Source organism: Polypterus senegalus, chromosome 11 (assembly GCF_016835505.1).
Source record: "Polypterus senegalus isolate Bchr_013 chromosome 11, ASM1683550v1, whole genome shotgun sequence".
Classification (NCBI taxonomy): domain Eukaryota; kingdom Metazoa; phylum Chordata; class Cladistia; order Polypteriformes; family Polypteridae; genus Polypterus; species Polypterus senegalus.
The window spans coordinates 95,347,444-95,367,443 of record NC_053164.1 but is presented as its reverse complement, the minus strand read 5'-3'; the positions used below and the strand labels follow the sequence as shown (position 1 = coordinate 95,367,443).

General features: G+C 38.3%; 1 protein-coding gene across 5 annotated transcripts in view; it reads right to left on the bottom strand.

The window, feature by feature from the left end:
- The window catches only part of gal3st3 (galactose-3-O-sulfotransferase 3), a 124,588-nt gene that overhangs the window by 69,170 nt on the left and 35,418 nt on the right, over positions 1 to 20,000 (bottom strand). For 3 of the 5 annotated variants that reach the window (XM_039769294.1, XM_039769296.1, XM_039769298.1), the window contains exon 2: positions 14,995 to 15,126. The exons of the other annotated variants lie outside the window; for them this stretch is intronic. In XM_039769294.1, the coding sequence (XP_039625228.1) occupies positions 14,995 to 15,041 (47 nt within the window). In that variant the 5' untranslated portion in view covers positions 15,042 to 15,126. The remainder of the gene's footprint in view (positions 1 to 14,994; positions 15,127 to 20,000) is intronic. 5 annotated transcript variants of the gene reach the window in all.

Genomic DNA, 20,000 nt, shown 5'->3' with positions numbered 1-20,000 from the left:
CTGCTGCCAGGATAATAATCTGCTGTTTTAAATCCACTGAACATACTACACCTATTCTCTCTCAACTTCACTGGCTCCCTGTTAACTACAGAATACAATACTAAGTACCGCTCTTAACATTTAAAGCTCTCCACAACCTCACTGATCTCCCACAGACCAACACTCCTCTCGCTCACTCAGATTCTCATCTGCAGCTGTACTTTCTGTACCACACATCAAACTCTGTGCTATGGGAGCTCGAGTGTCTCTCATAGTGCTCCTCAACTCGAGAATTCTCTTCTCTCTCATATACACATCAGCTTGATTCAATAACACATTTTAAAACTAACCTCAAAACTTATCTTTTCAAACTGGCATACCAAATGTGAATTTTGCACTGTTACTGGTAGTTATCTGTTTGTTTGCTAATTATTGCGGTTTCATTTAATTTAGCCTTCTCTTTAGCTTCGAGAGCGACGGTGGACGCGGAAGGAGGATTAGAGATGGCGGGCGGGGCACTATCGTGCGTTCCCCATGATGAGGGAGGATGGTTAGAGTGGTCGGGCAGGGCTCTGTCATGCGTACTCCATGCTCAGGTGACTTGGTCAATTATATATATATATATATATATATATATATAAAATATCGAAAAGAACAATGAAAAGTCAACGTGGTTTTGAGGTTCATATGGACTGTAACAGAGACGAAAGCGACTGAGGCTGTGTTTGGTGAGGTGTTCCGTGCGGGCACACGAGCAGGCAGTTCGCATGCCTCAAGAGTGAGAGCGGACGCGGCAGGAGAGTTCGAGTAGGCAGACGGGGCTCTGTCATGTGTATCCCATGACGCAGGAGGAGGGTTAAAGTTGGCAGGTGGGGCTCTGTTATGTGTATCCCATGGTCTAAGAGTTGGTGGGCAGGGCTCTGTAAAAAACAAAGGCAAAGCCCTAACTGACTGACTGACTCACTCACACACTCACTACTAATTCTCCAGCTTCCCGTGTAGGTAGAAGGCTGAAATTTGGCAAGCTTATTCCTTACAGCTTACTTACAAAAGTTAAGCAGGTTTCATTTCGAAATTCTACACGTAATGGTCAGAACGGTCGACAACGTGCACCATGTTGAACTTTCTTATTTATGGCCTCATCTTCACAAAATTTGGTAGACGGCTTCCCTGCGCTAACCGAAACCAATGTACGTACTTTTTCGGTGGTATGACGTCACTGTCGGCCGCCATATTGAACTTTCCAATGGTCTTTGGTACTTATGGGCCCATCTTCAAGAAATCAGGTATGCGGGTTCCCAACGCTAATTGAATCCTATTTACGTACATATATATGTCCATAGCCTGCAGGTCGGTCACCGTGTGAAGCGGTGTTGGGTCCCCCATTCCAACGCCTCCCACGTTGTTGGCTGCCTGTCTATATAAGGCCGTCCTTCGCTCCGGTCTCTACATTCCCTTCCTTGCTTCGCCACAGGATTCACGTCTCCCTGCTGATAACTACAGCCTTTTTTATTTAATCCACGGCTTCTCCGGCGTTTTATTGTTCGTTTATTATGATTATAGTTATTGTGTAGGTATTTTAGACTTCCTTTTCCTACCCATTTCCTTTATCGTTCCAACCATACTCCCTATTAACATGTCTATCGAGTTGATCATCATCAAATCAAAGAACTGTCACTTACCGAGTAGTTTCCATGCACGGAGATGGCACCTGCCTTTTCCATTCTTTTTGTCACATATTGCACGGCCATATCAGGCTCACTCTTGATATCCGGAGGAACATTGTGTCTTATGTACTGAATGACTGGGACAGGTTCAAGGTGTGGACTGATGAAGGTACAGGAGATAATTATACTACACAGGAGCACTATAAGAGTGGAATGCTTAAGCCCTTCACCTATGGTTCTGCATGCGAGTTGATGGCTGCCGCTGAATTGTTCGGTTGTCACTTTCAAGAGTACCGAAATGGCCAAATATTGTACACCTTTGGACAACCGCCAATGCCTCTTAAACATCTTAGATTCACAGGTGACGATTTCAGTAGTGGACACTTTGATGTTTATTAATGTTTAAACTCTCAAAAGCTGGATGTGAAGTTATCGATGATAACCTGTTGTTTGCTTACAACGCTTGACAGATGCCGAATGTCACTTCAACACAAGCCCTACAAATACTGTCGTAATTGAAACAAACCATGAAACTCAAACCGATTATGACGGCAGCAATCCAAGCTGTGAGATTTGAAACAAGATTACTTTTCACATGGCCAACTGTACGTTGCATGCTCAAGAGTAAGCTCAGCGCACAGCTTGGTCATATTACAACCGGAGGGCCGAAATGACAATATGGTATACAAAGAGATCCTTAAATAATTATTGGTATATTTTCCCTCAGTTTAAAAAGGTTTAATTTTCTTCTTAATAAAAATTTTAAGGCAGTACTTTTGCCGCTGCAAGGTATTTTGCTAGTGTGTGTGTATATATATATATATATATATATATATATATATATATATATATATATATATATATATATATATATATATATATATATATATATATATATACACATACATACACACACACACACACACACACACACACACACACACACATATATATATATACATACATACAGTGGTGTGAAAAACTATTTGCCCTCTTCCTGATTTCTTATTCTTTTGCATGTTTGTCACACAAAATGTTTCTGATCATCAAACACATTTAACCATTAGTCAAATATAACACAAGTAAACACAAAATGCAGTTTTTAAATGATGGTTTTATTATTTAGGGAGAAAAAATTCAAACCTACATGGCCCTGTGTGAAAAAGTAATTGCCCCTTGTTAAAAATAACCTAACTGTGGTGTATCACACCTGAGTTCAATTTCCGTAGCCACCCCCAGGCCTGATTACTGCCACACCTGTTTCAATCAAGAAATCACTTAAATAACAGCTGCCTGACATAGAGAAGTAGACCAAAAGCACCTCAAAAGCTAGACATCATGCCAAGATCCAAAGAAATTCAAGAACAAATGAGAACAGAAGTAATTGAGATCTATCAGTCTAGTAAAGGTTATAAAGCCATTTCTAAAGCTTTGGGACTCCAGCGAATCACAGTAAGAGCCATTATCCACAAATGGCAAAAACATGGAACAGTGATGAACCTTCCCAGGAGTGGCCGGCCGACCAAAACTACCCCAAGAGCGCAGACACGACTCATCCGAGAGGTCACAAAAGACCCCAGGACAACGTCTAAAGAACTGCAGGCCTCACTTGCCTTAATTAAGGTCAGTGTTCACGACTCCACCATAAGAAAGAGACTGGGCAAAAACGGCCTGCATGGCAGATTTCCAAGACGCAAACCACTGTTAAGCAAAAAGAACACTAGGGCTCGTCTCAATTGTGCTAAGAAACATCTCAATGATTGCCAAGACTTTTGGGAAAATACCTTGTGGACTGATGGGACAAAAGTTGAACTTTTTGGAAGGCAAATGTCCCGTTACATCTGGCGTAAAAGGAACACAGCATTTCAGAAAAAGAACATCATACCAACAGTAAAATATGGTGGTGGTAGTGTGATGGTCTGGGATTGTTTTTCTGCTTCAGGACCTGGAAGGCTTGCTGTGATAGATGGAACCATGAGTTCTACTGTCTACCAAAAAATCCTGAAGGAGAATGTCAGGCCATCTGTTCGTCAACTCAAGCTGAAGCGATCTTGGGTGCTGCAACAGGACAATGACCCAAAACACACCAGCAAATCCACCTCTGAATGGCTGAAGAAAACAAAATGAAGACTTTGGAGTGGCCTAGTCAAAGTCCTGACCTGAATCCAACTGAGATGCTATGGCATGACCTTAAAAAGGCGGTTCATGCTAGAAAACCCTCAAATAAAGCTGAATTACAACAATTCTGCAAAGATGAGTGGGCCAAAATTCCTCCAGAGCTGTAAAAGACTCATTGCAAGTTATCGCAAACGCTTGATTGCAGTTATTGCTGCTAAGGGTGGCCCAACCAGTTATTACGTTAAGGGGGCATTTACTTTTTCACACAGGGCCATGTAGGTTTGGATTTTTTTTTTCTCCCTAAATAATAAAAACCATCATTTAAAAACTGCATTTTGTGTTTACTTGTGTTATATTTGACTAATGGTTAAATGTGTTTGATGATCAGAAACATTTTGTGTGACAAACATGCAAAAGAATAAGAAATCAGGAAGGGGGCAAATAGTTTTTCACACCACTGTATAATCTCTTGCTTGTGTCTGAGGAGTGCCATCACCTCTAGCTTAAATAATAATCTCTCGAAGCGAATAATAAAAGATCTAGATCTAACAGTATTTGATCCACGTACACGATAAGGCGGCTGCTATCTCAGAATCTGCTTTAAAGTCCTCTCCAATTATTTTAGAAAATAGTTCAGCTGTGAATTTCACTGGGTTTGGACTTTCGATTCTCAGGTAGACCTTCGATTCTAATATTATTCCTCTGCTTCCATCTTCTAAAGCAGCAAGTCTGTCGCAGAGTTTTTTGCATTCGGAGCTGGCAGTTGTTGCTTTTTCTTCAGCACTGGCAGCTAGATTTTTGGCCGATTCAATCTGAGTCGTGAATGTCGCCTTGACATCCTCCAGTTGATCAGCAAGTGTGCTCAGTTTAGACGAGGTTTCCTGAATATGCTCTTCAATTTTACTCACCATATCTTTAAAGACTGCCTCAAAAGCGAATACACGTGTTCCTCCAAGTCTTTATTATCATCCTGCTACCGCATCTGTCGCAGCCCCTGTTGCAGCTTCTAATTTGCTTTTTCCCTTGCCTTCTCATTTGCCTTCTCGCTTTTCTTTATCAGATCAGATCATTTCTGCTTTCATGCACCATAGGTGAGGCTGTGGGTTCTATTGCAGCCGGTGTTCCCAGCTCGCATGAAGTAGTTGATAGCGCGAACTGCAAGGCCTTTTCCAGTTTCTGATGATCTTCTCCAATCGCCGAGCTATTGTGACCTGCGTCACTCGCACTCGTACATTCACTCCCCATTTCGCTCTCAGCTGGAGACGATGTACTGTGGTTCCGTGGAGTCTGGGCTTTTGCCCATCTGATCCAAGACACTCTCTGAAAGGCTGTATCTTGAGCTTGAACTTGGGCTTGCCAATCAGCTTGGATGTTGCTTTAGTTTTCGCTTCCTTCTGAACCCCTTTCTTGTTGGCCATGTTTATTTATGCTTGCATATACTGTAGTAGTGCCCCTCAGGTTAGATAAATAAAGGATCTCTCAGGATACTAAGAACATAAAAAATAACACCGCTGCCAGTGGAGCTCCGCTTCAGATGTCCATCTCTCGCAACAGACGAGACCAAAAACACAGACAAGACCAGTTTAAGTGTGTACAAAATTACAAACAACTTTAACTGTAGTAGAGGCCATAGCAGCATAGTGGTTAGCTTTCACATTTTAAATTCAAGCCTAATATAGTATTCGAAGTCTGAAATCTGAATCACAATCTGATTGTATGGGTGGTTACCTACCAGGTAACGCATGTGGTTGGTCTGCAAGTCGGCAAAAATCCGCCATGCGTGCCCACTCAGTTACGAGAATTAGATCATAAAATGTTACATACTTAACTGTCAAATAATGCAAAGAGTACGCGACACGTGTTTCACCCTATTTTGGGCTCATCAGGCATACACACTCTACTGCACCCCTCATTGGGGATCAAACCTCTGACGTCAGACAAATTCACTTCGATTGTGACATTGTGAGAAAAAAAATCCTCTTCCAATTCCACATCCAACACATAAGCAACAATTTTTTTTTTTTTTTAAATCCCTTCTTTAGTCAATATAAATTGGAAGGCTAACTAGATCACTTAGCCAGAGTTTTGCAGTAGCTCGCGCATTTGATCATGTGTGCGGGATGACCAGTATGTTAGAAGAAAAGAGATCTCAGATTGGTCTGTATGTCAATCAAGTGGGAAAAGACATAGGGAGGATATAGAATAGACGTTTTAAAAAAAATAATAAAAAAATTTAACACTTTTTTTTGAATGCAACGCGATCTACCTGCACTACCTTTACAATCTACTGGTCGATCATGATTGACACATTTGACACCACTGGTCTAGTAAATTAAACAATGATTTTAAGATTAAGTCTGATGTTCTACTTTAATGACAAAAGAAACTACAAGATTGAAGTGAACACTTTGACCCCCTTTTCTCTGCACACTAATATGCCTCTGTATGACACTCAGACGGTGGGCAACTACTCGTCTTTTACAGCAACTTTCATATCTGACTTTTTTGGGTATTGTGCGACTTTCTCAACTTGAACTTTCGAGTTTCTTTCTCCACACTCTGTATCACTTGATAGACTTCCTTTTGTCATTTATAATCACTGCTTAAGCCAACAAATAGTAAGTTTTTCCTTGCCTCAACTTCGCTTTCACTGAAATTGTTTTTCACTTGCTTTTTCCATTGTCTTTTAACCGAACACTGAATGAAAAGGGCTATTTATATTGATTTGCATATTAAAATATGCAAAAATCTGGGAAAAGTTGGGGTAGGGCAGCAGGTGTGTGGATGAGCATTACTTTTCACACTGACCAGGATTTATATAGCGGAATTACGTAGAAGTTGGCTTATGCACAGTTTTATGCATCTGAATTTTATGCATACACACATTTACACTCTTGTCCGTACGCCATGTTTTAGCGCGAATTCTACACACAGCGTTATGCATGAGGACCCAGGTCTGTGGGAGGTTCTTCTCCAAGTACATTCCACAGACATGCATGTTAAATTTGGTGACTGAATCACCCTAATTTGACTAGGTGTTAGTGTGCATCAGCCTTACCTCTGATGTTGCCAGGATAGGTTTTGTTTCCTATGACCCTAAAATAAAGCAGGTTAAAATATAGAAGGAACAATATAAGAGCATCTAACCTCAAAGAGATTTAATAAGAACCTTTCTTTGAAACGGAGTAGGAGAATGGCTGAAAAATTCTCTACCCTTCACTACTACAGGGAGTGCACAATTATTAGGCAAGTTGTATTTTTGAGGATTAATTTTAATATGGAACAAACACAGTGCTATCAGTCAATCCAAAATGTTAATAAACCTGAATGTTTCACAACGGAAATGTGAGTGTGAACATCATCAGAGGAATACATATGTGTGCACAATTATTAGGCAACTATTAGTGTGCAGATTTATTATGCAACTAAAGGAAAAATGAAAATTTTCCCATCTCACTTGTTTATTTTCATCTGTTATAGTGAGAATAATAAACAAACACCTCAAAATTTACAAATAAACATCTCTGACATTTCAAAAAAAATCAATCAATCAATCAATGACCAATATAGCCACCCTTCTTTCCAATAACAGTCATAAGCCTTTCCATTCATGTAGTCTGTCAGTTTCTTGATCTGTTGACGATCAGCTTTTTGTGGAGCAGTGACTACAGCCTCCCAGACACTCTTCAGAGAGGTGTATTGTTTTTCTCCCCCGTAAATCTAGCGTTTAAGAAGTGCCCACAAGTTCTCGATAGGGTTTAGGTCAGATGAGGAAGGGGGCCATGTCATTATTCCTTCATCTTTAAGGCCTTTACTGGCTGGCCACGCAGTGGAGAACTTCGATGCAAGTGATGGAGCATTGGCCTGCATAAAAATCATGGTCTTTTTCCTGTATCACTGTTTGAAGAAAGTGTCTTCGAAAAACTGGCAGTAGGTTTGGGAGTTGATTTTGAGTTCATCTTCAATGCAAAAGGTCCAACTAGCTCATCTTTAAAAATACCAGCTCATACCAGTACCCCACCTCCACGTTGGAGTGGAGCTCTGTGCCCATTACTGATCCACAGGTCCATCCATCTGGTCCATCAAGAGTCACTCTCATCTCATCGGTCCATAAAACCTTTGAAAAAAATCTGTCTTCAGATATTTCTTGGCCCAGTTTTGACGTTTCAACTTATGTTTCTTGTTCAGTGGTGGTTGGGTTTCAGCCATCCTTACCTTGGCCATGTCTTTGAGCACTGAACACCTTGTACTTCTGGGCACTCCAGGTAGGTTGCAGCTCTGGAATATGAAAGTACTGGAGGATAATGGGTTCCTGGTAGCTTCACGTTTGATTCTTCTCAAATCTTTGGCAGCTAATTTGCGTCTTTTGTTCTCAACACGTTTCTTGCGACCCTGTTGACTATTTTCAACAAAATGTTTGATGGTTCTGTGATCACACACCAATATCTTAGCAATTCCAAAAGTGCTGCATCCCTCTGAAAGACTTTTTAAAATTTTTGACTTTTCAGAGTCAGTTAAATCTCTTTTTTGGCCCATTTTGCCTGAGGAAAACAAGCTGCCTAATAATTCTGCACACCTTGATATAGGGTGTTGATCTCCTTAGGCCACACCCTCCCTCATTACACAAATACACATCACCTGACGTGCTTAAATCCAATAAGCATTCAAGTTAATACAGCTTGGAGTTGGAATATACGCATAAAAATGATGATATGGTCAAAATACTCACTTGCCTAATAATTGTGCACACAGTGTATGATTCAGAGGTTTAAGCTAAAAGAAATCAAAAGTATCAGGTTCACAAAAATACCATTAGAAATGGATGTGATGAAAGCAAATCTCTTTCCCCCCTCCCCATTATGCAGTATAGTTTATTATTTAAGTAACGAAAAAATTAAGTTGAACGACATGCAATAATTAACAAATGATTCCAGAAAACACACAAGTTTAACCCATTGTCATAGAACAACCTTGCATTTCAAAATATGGCATAAGCCTTGAACCAAATAGGATTACAGTTGATGCAGAAAAATGGAGATAAAGTGTATAATGTAATTACAGACAAAAAGAGCATGACATTCTGTCCTAAGCATAGAAATGTACACCTGTATATTAGGGAAATAGCTCTGTTCAGGTATAAACATTAGGTCCTTGTATTGATCCACTTGTTCTGATTACAGGTAGTCCTTGCACCAGTTTTCTTCTCTCCGTCAACATAAAACGGGTGATACAGATGTTGGGATTAAACAAACTAAGGTGGCTGCAGCAAACAATATTATCTAGTGGGGTGGTTGTACAAAACAGAACTAACAACACATACATACAGTATGTAGGACAGCTGAGCACAGGGATGAGAGTTACTAGAAGAACAAAGACTCCCTGGCAGCGAAACTCGTCTGAGGGAGAGACTGGACATCATTTTTAGGAAGGTGTGTGTATGGGGACACACAAAAAAAAAAAAAAAAAAGCGTATTCAGGATACCACAAGCTGCTTGTAGTTGGTACCTTTCCTACTATAGTGATGCTGTTGTCCTTCCATCCATTTCCACTCTTACATAAATAAGACAGCTCCGTTATGCACAATAAACATGAACTATTGAAACCCAACTGGACTGTCCACAGATGTTTGAGCAGTGGCTGATCTTTCCCTACAACAGGTGACGGAGCGACAATCCTGCACATATGCAAAAATAAAATATTCAGGCCTTTTCTCTCATTGTATTAGCCTGTAAAAATTAAGAGGATTATTTTTCATGCAAAGCTGGTTTAAAATGGGCAGATGTTTGTGACCGCTCTCTGAAAACACTGTGCTGGGGGTGTAGCAGCTATCCATGCATTTAAACACACTACAATTTTAAAACCAAGATCATCAATGACTTATAACTTTTGTTAAATCCCCACCAAAGTGAAAGATTAGTATGAGTAGAATGGGCAAACAATCCTCCAGTACATACAAAAACAGGGTGTAAACTGACCCTATTCAGAGAGTCATCTTTTTAAATTAATAAGACAGTACATAACTAATGAGGAATGTGGACCAACATGTCCTTGCATTACTAGCAGGCATCATTTGTGTCTTTATTTACTTTTTAAAAAAAAAAAGGTACAATTCATACGTAAAGACTATCCTCAAGCATGGAAAAGGTTAAATAGAAATACTCTCCCCTGAAATACACAACAACAATGTACTTCATATATGCTCCAAGTTTCACCAAGCTTCTACTCTTCAGTAAAGAGCTGTGCCAACATCAGCAACACAGTACATCTGACTGGTCAGACACCAGGGGCATCCCACAGTCTTTGCATCAAGGTCTTCAACAGGATTCTTTTATGCAATTCTAACATCTTCCATATCATGTTTGTTATTTATAATATTTGTTTTACATACAGTTCTGAGAAACTGACCCTAAAATTGTTTCACGTACGAGTTTACATTTGTAAATCTCACTAAAGTTGTTTCTCTCCATTCTGGTGGGGATTGGAGGGGTTTTGACGTTTTGATGTAGTAAAGTAATACTGCTCCCCAAAGGTTAATCCAGAGTCAAATCACAGTCTGACACCCATGATCTCCGTTCATGTGGTTCTACAAACTCATTCCCCTCATGTACTGCCTGGCTACACGTTCACACTGCTGGCTCTGCAGTAAACTTCAATTAGAATTATAGTAGTAGCGCAATCTGCACTCACTTTCCACAACTCTGTTATTCCGATTCAACCCAGGATTTTTCTGGAGATTTACACAAGTAAAAAAAGGTTGCAGATGAGATGAAAATATATGGTAATGGGGCAAATTTCACATGTGCTGAAAATGACTTTGTTTCTTTAAGTTTTCCATTAATATGATATTAGAATTTCACTGTGAATTCAATTTCATTTAAATCATTCCATTTATCATTAGTCAATTAGGTAGAGGTAATAAGTTTTAATTTACTTTGTTATAAGAAATTACTATTGTTTCTTAAAACAAGAGCAATTAGCAAAAACAGGAAGATGTGCATAAAAAAATATGCTGCAATGGTACAAAATGTTGGATTATTAACCTACAACTATATACAAAGAGAGAAAGATAACAAAAGAAATTCAGTGTGTGAAAAATAAACAATATCATTTAAATAATGTAGAGTCTTAGTCAAGCAGTGGCCTATATTTTGTGTCAGAGTAACAAAATTCTTATTCAGCTCTGACTCCAGGATTTGAGTCTCAAATGCTTTAATAGTATAACAACTCCCCTGTGACATCAGCCCATTATTTGGTGGCTATCACACTAATACAAACAAGTCAGTATGAAGAGTGAAACTGTAATTTACTTTAAGCTTACAGTAATTTAATAATGCTGATACCTGCATCAAACTCATTGGAGCTGTTGAAAACTGTTTTTTTTTTTTTAAATTGCGCTTCCAGAAATACTTCAGGGACATGGCTACACAAGGGCAATCTGTGACGCATTTTAAGCTTGTTTTAGCATTAAGCAATCATCCTTCCATACCCAAATGACCACCCCAGGGTGACATCCTAGTAAATAACACTGAAATAGACTGGCTTTACACTATGACTTGTCCATAAGATTACAAGACTCATAAGACTTAAGATATATAAATGATCTTAGAGAGTCATACATTTGGGGTGCACACCTGTGACTAGCAATCATGCAGTAAGACATCCCCAGCGACCTAGTCATATTATTCTGGGATGCACCACGATAAAATCAAACAGGTTTATAATAATTACATTGGGATTCATTTTATAAATCTTATGAGTAATAAAGAGAAAAAGTGTGGAGACAGAGCCTGCAAATGGCTCTTACAAATTAGCAAAAAACTAGGAAAAAAAAAATGTAATCCACAGTAGAACCAAAATGCTATTACATTACATTCTAAACAATTTATGGGTTCACACCTTTTAAGGGAACAAAGAAAAGCCAAAAGGTAAGGATTCCATACAGTGGGGTTGCATTCATCAAGTTTATCTGATTAGTTACTCGATTCCTAAGTAGTTGTTAGTGAATTTGCCCAAGTCACTCTCCGACTACAGATGGCTTTTCTTCAAGTACTTCAGTTTTAAATCTGTGCTCAGTTGATTTCCTAGAGTGACAGATTGAAGGACTGTGGATGTATGTGCAAGACTTCCCAGCAATGGACTGTCCTTTCTTATTTTCTTATACCCGATGCTACTATCGTAGGGTAGGGTCTGTATCCCATTAATGGGGCAATGAATAAAGGGGATTTCAGCAAATGGATGGATAATTCTAAGGCCATTATTCACATCCTTACAAAACCTATAAACAACCTAAATTTAATTTTTCTACTTGCAGCACAATAGCCCTCAATTTCGGTCAAATTACATTCACATAAAACACAGATTATGCAGAATTTGTAAAATTAAAATTGGTTTGCACAACTCTTAAAGAACATAGAGATATAGAGAGACAAGAAACAATATTTTCTCTGTAAGTCTGGTGTTGTGCTTAAAGCCAGGACTTTGTTACAACTGTATCATGAGAAAGCCAGTGTTTGGAGGGTGAATTGGAGTGCAACAAGGATTTGTAGCAATCTCCTTGTACCCAGTCCTTTAATGCTAAAATATTCTCAAAATGGTTATCAGACCATTCTTTGGAAACTTTGAGACACCAGGCAATGACATTAAAATGTATCTCAGTTCATTGTAAACCCTGTGTAACATTAGATGCTGCCTATTAAGTTAAATGTGGCTCACCTCTGTTTCCTTTGTGCCAGTACATAGTTTTGTAAAGATGAACTTGTGTGTCTGAAGACACTGGTTGGATGCATTTGGCTTTTATTTGTTCCCCATCTCTACATGTCACTGTGATAATCATATTTGCTCAGAGGAATTTTGATTGGATTTCTGTTCACCATTCCTGTGGTTTAGCATGGAGGTGTAATGCAATCCTGGTGGAATACTTTAGGTCATTAAATATTTACTAGCTGCCTTTCTTGCTGGGAATTCTAGCAGGATACAGTTAATAAATAAGATAATACCATCTGTGACTGTAATGGCATTATTGTGATTTGTTCTTGAGCAAAATATCAGACGTGTCCTTTTTCAACTTCTCATAACCCAGGAGGCCAGTCCTGAAAGGCAAATAGACTTTTACATACTCAATACCAAAAACAGAAGTTGTCTAACAACGCTTACATTTTTATATATATATATATAAATAAAAGTACTTCAATCTAACCATTTTATTAACAGATGTTAAAAAAATGACTTTCCATATAGTATCTTGAAATGCTTCACAGGGACTAAGAAATATAATAAAATGTAAAATATCTGTGATAGTGCTATTCTGAATCACCTAGTGTACCAATTATTTTACTAATAGTAAAAGTATCTGATGGGAAATTAAATGAACGCAATACCAATGTATAGTTAAATTTCAGAAGAAAAAAAAAAAAATACAACATACAGTATATAATTTGCTGTGTTAGGTCTTTGCAGTTATATCCGTGCATTATAATTTCACAGGCTTCATAAGCTAGAATATTGACGTCAAAGGAACATCTGTTGTGTTTCAGCTGGGGTCTCTCCCCTGGCTTCTGTGCAGATATTCTTTACGGTTTCTTTTTGGTTCTTTTATGTTAATGTTAAGTTATATTACTTTAATTATTTGAATTATTCTGTGTTTTTGCTGTGTGTGTTATTTGATTTGTGTGTGCCTATACTGGTTCTGTAATGTTCCTTGTATTTTTCTGGGTGGTTCCCCAAGAGGAAGTGCCACCTGTCTATATCCTATTAAAGGTGACAAAACAAGCAGTCTCTGCCTTTGATTGCTTTTACTGTTTAAGGCAATTCCTTCTAAGCATTTTGTGCACTTTGGAGCTTCCTTGTACCATCTTATTTATAAAATTCTTTGCCCCTTTTTGCTTTAAGCTTAAGTCTGACAGATCCTTCCACTTACCGGGCTTTTTGATACAGTTTATGGGACTTTTGTGCTTAGGAACTGCTAGTTCATGACAATAACGTTTTATACCAATTAAAATGAATGGAGGCTGGAGTCCCCACCCCATCTCAAATGACCAAAGCTCAGATAATGAGAGCAGTACACAAGAACAATGAAATGACAGAAAAAACATAATATGAAAAATGCTCAGAGAATGAGATAGCTCTGCCAGTCAGACACCCAAAGAAGTTACTGCAGTTCCAGAACTACTAACCACTTGATAAAGGTAGGCGCCTCACAAGAGGCAGAAAGCATGAACCTATGCTTGTCATCAACTCCACACCACTATACCTTAATAAAGTACAGTATGTTGTGAGCAGAGAAATTGTAAACAATGAACACTTACTGTTTAAATTGACTTTGCTTTGGTGTGTCATCTCCTAATAAGCTTAATTAGCTGGAGTAAACTTTAAGTACACTGTCTAGTTTCTCTCTGCAATTGGAAATAACTATTTGAATATAAATATTTCTCACATATTAAAAATATAACTCTAAAAGAAGAGAATCCAGACTATTTTGTATAACAATTTTTTTCACTTAATAACCAAGTGGAAGTACAGAACTTTCCTTGTTCTTCTAGGCTCCCAAACAGCCCTAACCATTCTGATTGTAACTAGCTGCTGAATTAAATTATTCATGGTGATCTCAATTAAACAATACAAACAGAAACCTTCATTTAGCATTTGCTGCACTCATTAAAATTACCATTTATTTGAATTTTTATTCAGATCATTAAGCCTCTAAGAGATCCTACATGAATGGGCCCACGCATGCATTTGTGAAAAAATATTCAGTTATATAAAGCTTAGCTATTAAAAAGAAACACAACATTTTCATCACAGAGTAAAAGATACAAACTCCAAAAGAAAATGTTTTTGAAAATAATATGTGAATCGTTTAAAAATTTCAGCTATATAAATCGGTATTGTGCCATATTGCACTGAAGCATTGGGCAGTGCTTTAGAATGGTAACTGCATTGTTAACTTGCTGTGTCTTCATTTGTAGCTAATTAACACTTAGGACATCACCAAACAAATTTTTATATTAACACATCAGGTTTTAGGTAGCAACAATACACAAGCCTAATGTGTTACGGTCTTATGTATTTCATTACATTACAAGCCATATTATAGATCTAATACCTGATGTTTAAGGTGAAATCTATAATAAAAGTCCAACTAAACAGAGTTTATTAACTAAACAGTTTAATCTGTAGTCAACTAAATACTACGGTCAGGTATTTCAATTGCTCAAACATTTTGATTACTCACAACTGCTCTTTTAGAGCAGAGTACTGGAGGTTATGCCCGGCAGGCATGAGACTTCAAAGGGCAACTGGATGGCAAGGATGTAGTCAAAAAACCATAGCGAAGGTCAGAACCAGGAAAACCACCACCAGCAACCTAAGACAGGAATTGACAGATAAAAACTGAAATCAGAAATGAAGCAGAGAATTCAAAGCAGAGTGTCAAAAAAAATATTTTCCAAAAAGGTTTGAAGAGGAGTTTTGTAATCCATGTGGTAGGATGGGGGAAAACATACCTTGGATAAACTTGTATCCTGTTGTGTTGCAGATAGAGAACACACATAGAACACACCTACTCCAGGACAGTACCAGCAATGGGAAACAATAGCACCGTCCGAATGGTCACAATATAACAACCACAATTAATCCAACTTAAAACAATATTTAAAAAAAAAAAATAAATGAACCCAAAGAATTGCTTAGAGTGTAAAACCTCCCAAACAGAAGCAAACAATATTCAAACTGGAAGTCTCCAACAATCAGTTTCATACTTGGGGGAATCCATATAATGGAGAGGATGCTGCATAGAAGGACTTGGGTCCAGCAGTCCCAGCCAGAGAAGATTATCAGACATTAGTAGCAGTGAATTTATTATTTTGCACTACATAAGCACTGTGTCCTGCTTGGTTCCAGTGCTATATAATTCCAGAGTGTTAAATGCAACTTTCCAAGAGCACTTGGAGAATTTAAAATCACTGATTTTTTTTTTTCTTTCAACCAATCACTTAAAAATGACATGGTATAAAAGTTTTGCACAGCCAAATTTGGGGAGGGAGGAAAAAAAAAATTAAGCAACTCTACTTGTATCATGACAAAACAGAGGACTTTTATGTCACACTGTGTGCTCTTCATCGTTATTGGCTAGGGAAGGGATGTGAAGAAAAACATTTGCTACACAATTGAATAACCAACTGGGAGACAACCAAAAAAAAAAAAAAAAAACAAAAAAAACACACACTTATAAACCACAAATGGGACAACCAGAAACCGCTAGTAAACTGGTAGAAACTTGCACCTAGAAAAACCAATAAATTTCAATTCAACAATGAGCTGCCCATTCATATGCTAGGCAGTGTAGAGGTAGCTGTTTTTAGAAGATCTGTAACAAACATTTGCTTTCCTATTAACTCATTCTCATGGAGTTTTTTTTTCTTCTCTTTTCTGAAATCTCTTTTGCCACTTAGCCATTGGTTGGTAAGTTCTAAACAAAAATAATGTGTGCCATTAGAAATCTAGGTGAAATCTCGTAGCTGCATTTTCCAGCGTTTCCAAAATTCTGCAGCTTCAGCTTCACAGAAAGATTCTACCAAAGAGTGGGACAATTCCACAGTCCAAGTATCGTCAATTTAAAAGTTCTTTGTTAAATTCAAAGCAAAAACAGCTCATACAAAAATACATAAAGGAAAGCTATGTTTATTTTTTAAGGATCACGTCTTGATACGCTTCTATTTCCTTTGTGTTTATTTTTATTATCACATACATACATACATACACAAACATACCACAGAAAATATATGCTGTTGTATCTTTCTATCTGCAGTTTATTCTACCACCTACCAAACTGACCGATTACAAACACAGCTGATAAATTCTATTTCACATTACCTTGTGGAGATGAGAGATTATCCCATTATCTACTGAGCAATGCTGATCACCGCCTTTAAAAGCCCTTTTGTTCTGGTTCAAAAGGCCCGTGATGTCACTTGTAATCCATGGCTGCTTGTTAGCATAACAGCGTACTATTCTTGCTGGAACTACAATGTCCATACAGAAGTTGATGTAGTCAGTAGTGCAGTCAACAACCTCATCAATGTTCTCACTATGTGACCCCTGCTGGATATCCCAGTCCGAAGTTTCAAAGCAGTCTCTCAGAGCCTGCTCTGCATTAGGGTACCACTTCCTGAATGAGAATGTGGTTGTAGGTAGCTTCCTCACTCTTGGTTTGTAGCGAGGCGGAAGCAGAACCAGGTTATGATCTGCTTTCCCCAAGCGCAGGCAGCGTGGTGGCGCTGTATGCGTCCTTAACGTTTGCATACAGTAGGTCAATAATCCTATTTCCCCGGGTATTACAATCCACAAACTGGGAGAAGGCAGGTAATGTTTTGTCCAGTGTCGCATGGCATGGTGAAAATCTCCAGAGATTAGCACAAGCGCCTTGGGTGTTTGTAGTTTAGCAACAGATATACCTTCACCTCAAAACTCACTTTATCCCCCATGTGCTGTCCTGACCACTGTTCTTCATACATGGACATCACTGCAGACACTACCGATACCTTCCTACCAAACTTTCTCAATGCCCACCTCACCTCCACTCCTAACACCAGGTCAAATGCCTTGTCCATATCTACCAAGGTAAAAATGCCCCTTTACCCTTATTTGATGCTTTTCCTGCTTTTGCTTGACAACAAACTGGACAACTGCTCTTCCCACAACAGGCACAAAACCAAATAGCACCTCTAACTTTCACCTGATCCTCAAATCTTTTCTCCGAAACGACTGTCAACTAAACAACTTTCACTGCCTGCTCCAAAAACTTTATATGACCCATAATCCAGTGGATTCATCTTTTTCTCCCTTTTTCCTTTCAGTTGTAATGTGCACGATTCCTTTTCGAAACTTCAACATGGTTGTTTGAATTAGAGAGAAGTCCTGAACTGGTCTATTAAACTAACTCCAAAACCATCTGCAGTCTTCAATATTTCCAACGCCACTCCAATTTTGACCATCTGCTTTACCCATCTTCATTCTTTTCAGCTCTTCATTGAATATATAGTCCGGTTTTTCAAGAGCGGAAAGTCTTTGCAAAATTGTCGATTGCGACGATTACAAAAGCAGATGATAAGGAGCATGAAGCAGAATAACACAGCCACCATGTTCTGAGCTCAACACTATTAAGGACTTTTATCAGATTTCAACCATAAAACTTTAATGTTATGTGCATTCTCAAACCTAGTCACTTGCTTATAAATTAGTAAAATGTGTTCCGTTTTCTAAGCCCGTGCTGACTGTCCACTAACTACCTGTTACTGCACAGCTGCTTCTCATATCTTTTAGCTCTTTTCACTAATTTTCCTGTAATACCTGTTATGCTAGCTTATCTATAGTTCCTGATGTCTACAAATTTACAATTACAAATTTTACTTTCCCCAAAAAGTATAATTTACCTACATTATCTTACCTTAACACGGTGAGCTTTGAGTCCTTTGATAGTTTGTCGCAATGCCAAAATAACAGATACTAATATGTTTGTACATAACTACTGGCTTCTCTGAGAACTCTGAACATTACAAGAAAATGATCAAAAATAAGAAACAAATGTACTTAAGTCTTATGACCTGATAATTTCTTGCTGTTCTTAAAACACTTAATTTCCTCCTTGATCCTAACTGCTTTTTCAGCTGCCTTTTGGAATTTACTTCTGATTTTAATAACTATTGACCTCACATGTTCATAGGCCTATATTTGATATTATTTAATTCCATCATTTGGTTTCTCTAACCGCTTCTGTATTGAAATCTTTATTCCACAAATTTACTAAACTGCTATTACACATTTATTCAAAATGTACCTTTATTAAATTTTCCTTTATTTATACTATATAAATACTGCAGAACTTTCAATGGTAATTACAAGATACAGGAGGTTCAAAACTTTTGTATGGAAAATTTTAAACTATCATGTCATAACAGGCTTTCCCCTTCGATGGAAATATTACATACTGCATTAAAAGCAATCATTAATTATGCCCTTTTAGGAATTGCTGCTTTTGTAATCTTTTGGTTTTCTCAGTTAATAAATGGGTAATTGGCTCCCCCAGAAATTGACTGTAATCAGCAGTAAGTTTATTCTGACCAGAAGCAATCCATTCATTGCAGTCAATATGTTTCAGTCAGCAGCACTCACAGAAAATAACTAGTGTGGTGGTCATTAGTTCCAACCAATTTAAATGTATAGTTTTAATTAATATACTGTACAAGAAAATGAAAAGTTCTTATGAGTGGTTAAATGCATCATTAACCAAATTAAATTGCACATTAGCTAATCATGCATGTTGTGACCTGGGACTTGATGGGAACCATAAGTGCGATGGATTTTTTTATAGTGCACATCAGGAGTTGGGGGTGGAGAAAAAAAAAAAACTAGCAGTGAGGTTGCTATAATTGGTAGTCTTGTGTCACTGGCATTACTAACATTGGGGGTGGGATGGGGGGGAGATGGAGAGAAGATCACATAACATGGACCAGGAGTTCCCGAACCTGTTAGTTAACTCCATCATCATAATGGATTGTGTCCTTGGGTGGGTCTAGTCCTGCAAGGGAGATGTGAGAATTAGTATTGCAGGAACACCTGAAATCACTAGGGTTACAAATAAAATGTTTTATAACTATTTGTAGTACTATGAATTTAGTTCCAGGTATTCCTAAAGGCACTTCTGATCCCAGAAGTGACTCATGACTGACAAATTAGTTCTTAGCTAAAAAAGCTGCTTCTGGTCCTCAGGCTGATAAGCTTTGAGTAAGGAGGTTTGATGTGGATAGGAGTTCCCCTGGCAGGAAAAACACCAAAGCATTTAAAGGTGGAGCAGATGAAGAAAGGGAGTCTTTGATGGTGGGTACTACATAAGGCACCTCAACCATTAGATGCATCAAAACATATTAGTCAAGCCCAGAGGAACATCAGGGGCCTCATGAATAAACAGTGTGTGCGCACAAAAATGTTGCATGCGAATGTTTCCACGTTCACATCGCTTTGTATAAAACCTAAAATTGGCGTAAAGCTACGCACATTTTCACGGTAGCTCCAATCCTGGCGTACGCAAGTTCTGTGCTCGGTTTTGCAAACTGGCGGCACCCAGTGTCAAAACAGTGCTACTGTTCCAGTGTGGTTTCCCTTTCTTTTTTAGATCCATATCCCTGACGCGGCTTTATAAATACACTGAAATTAACCGCAACTATTTGTTAGTTTAATGCA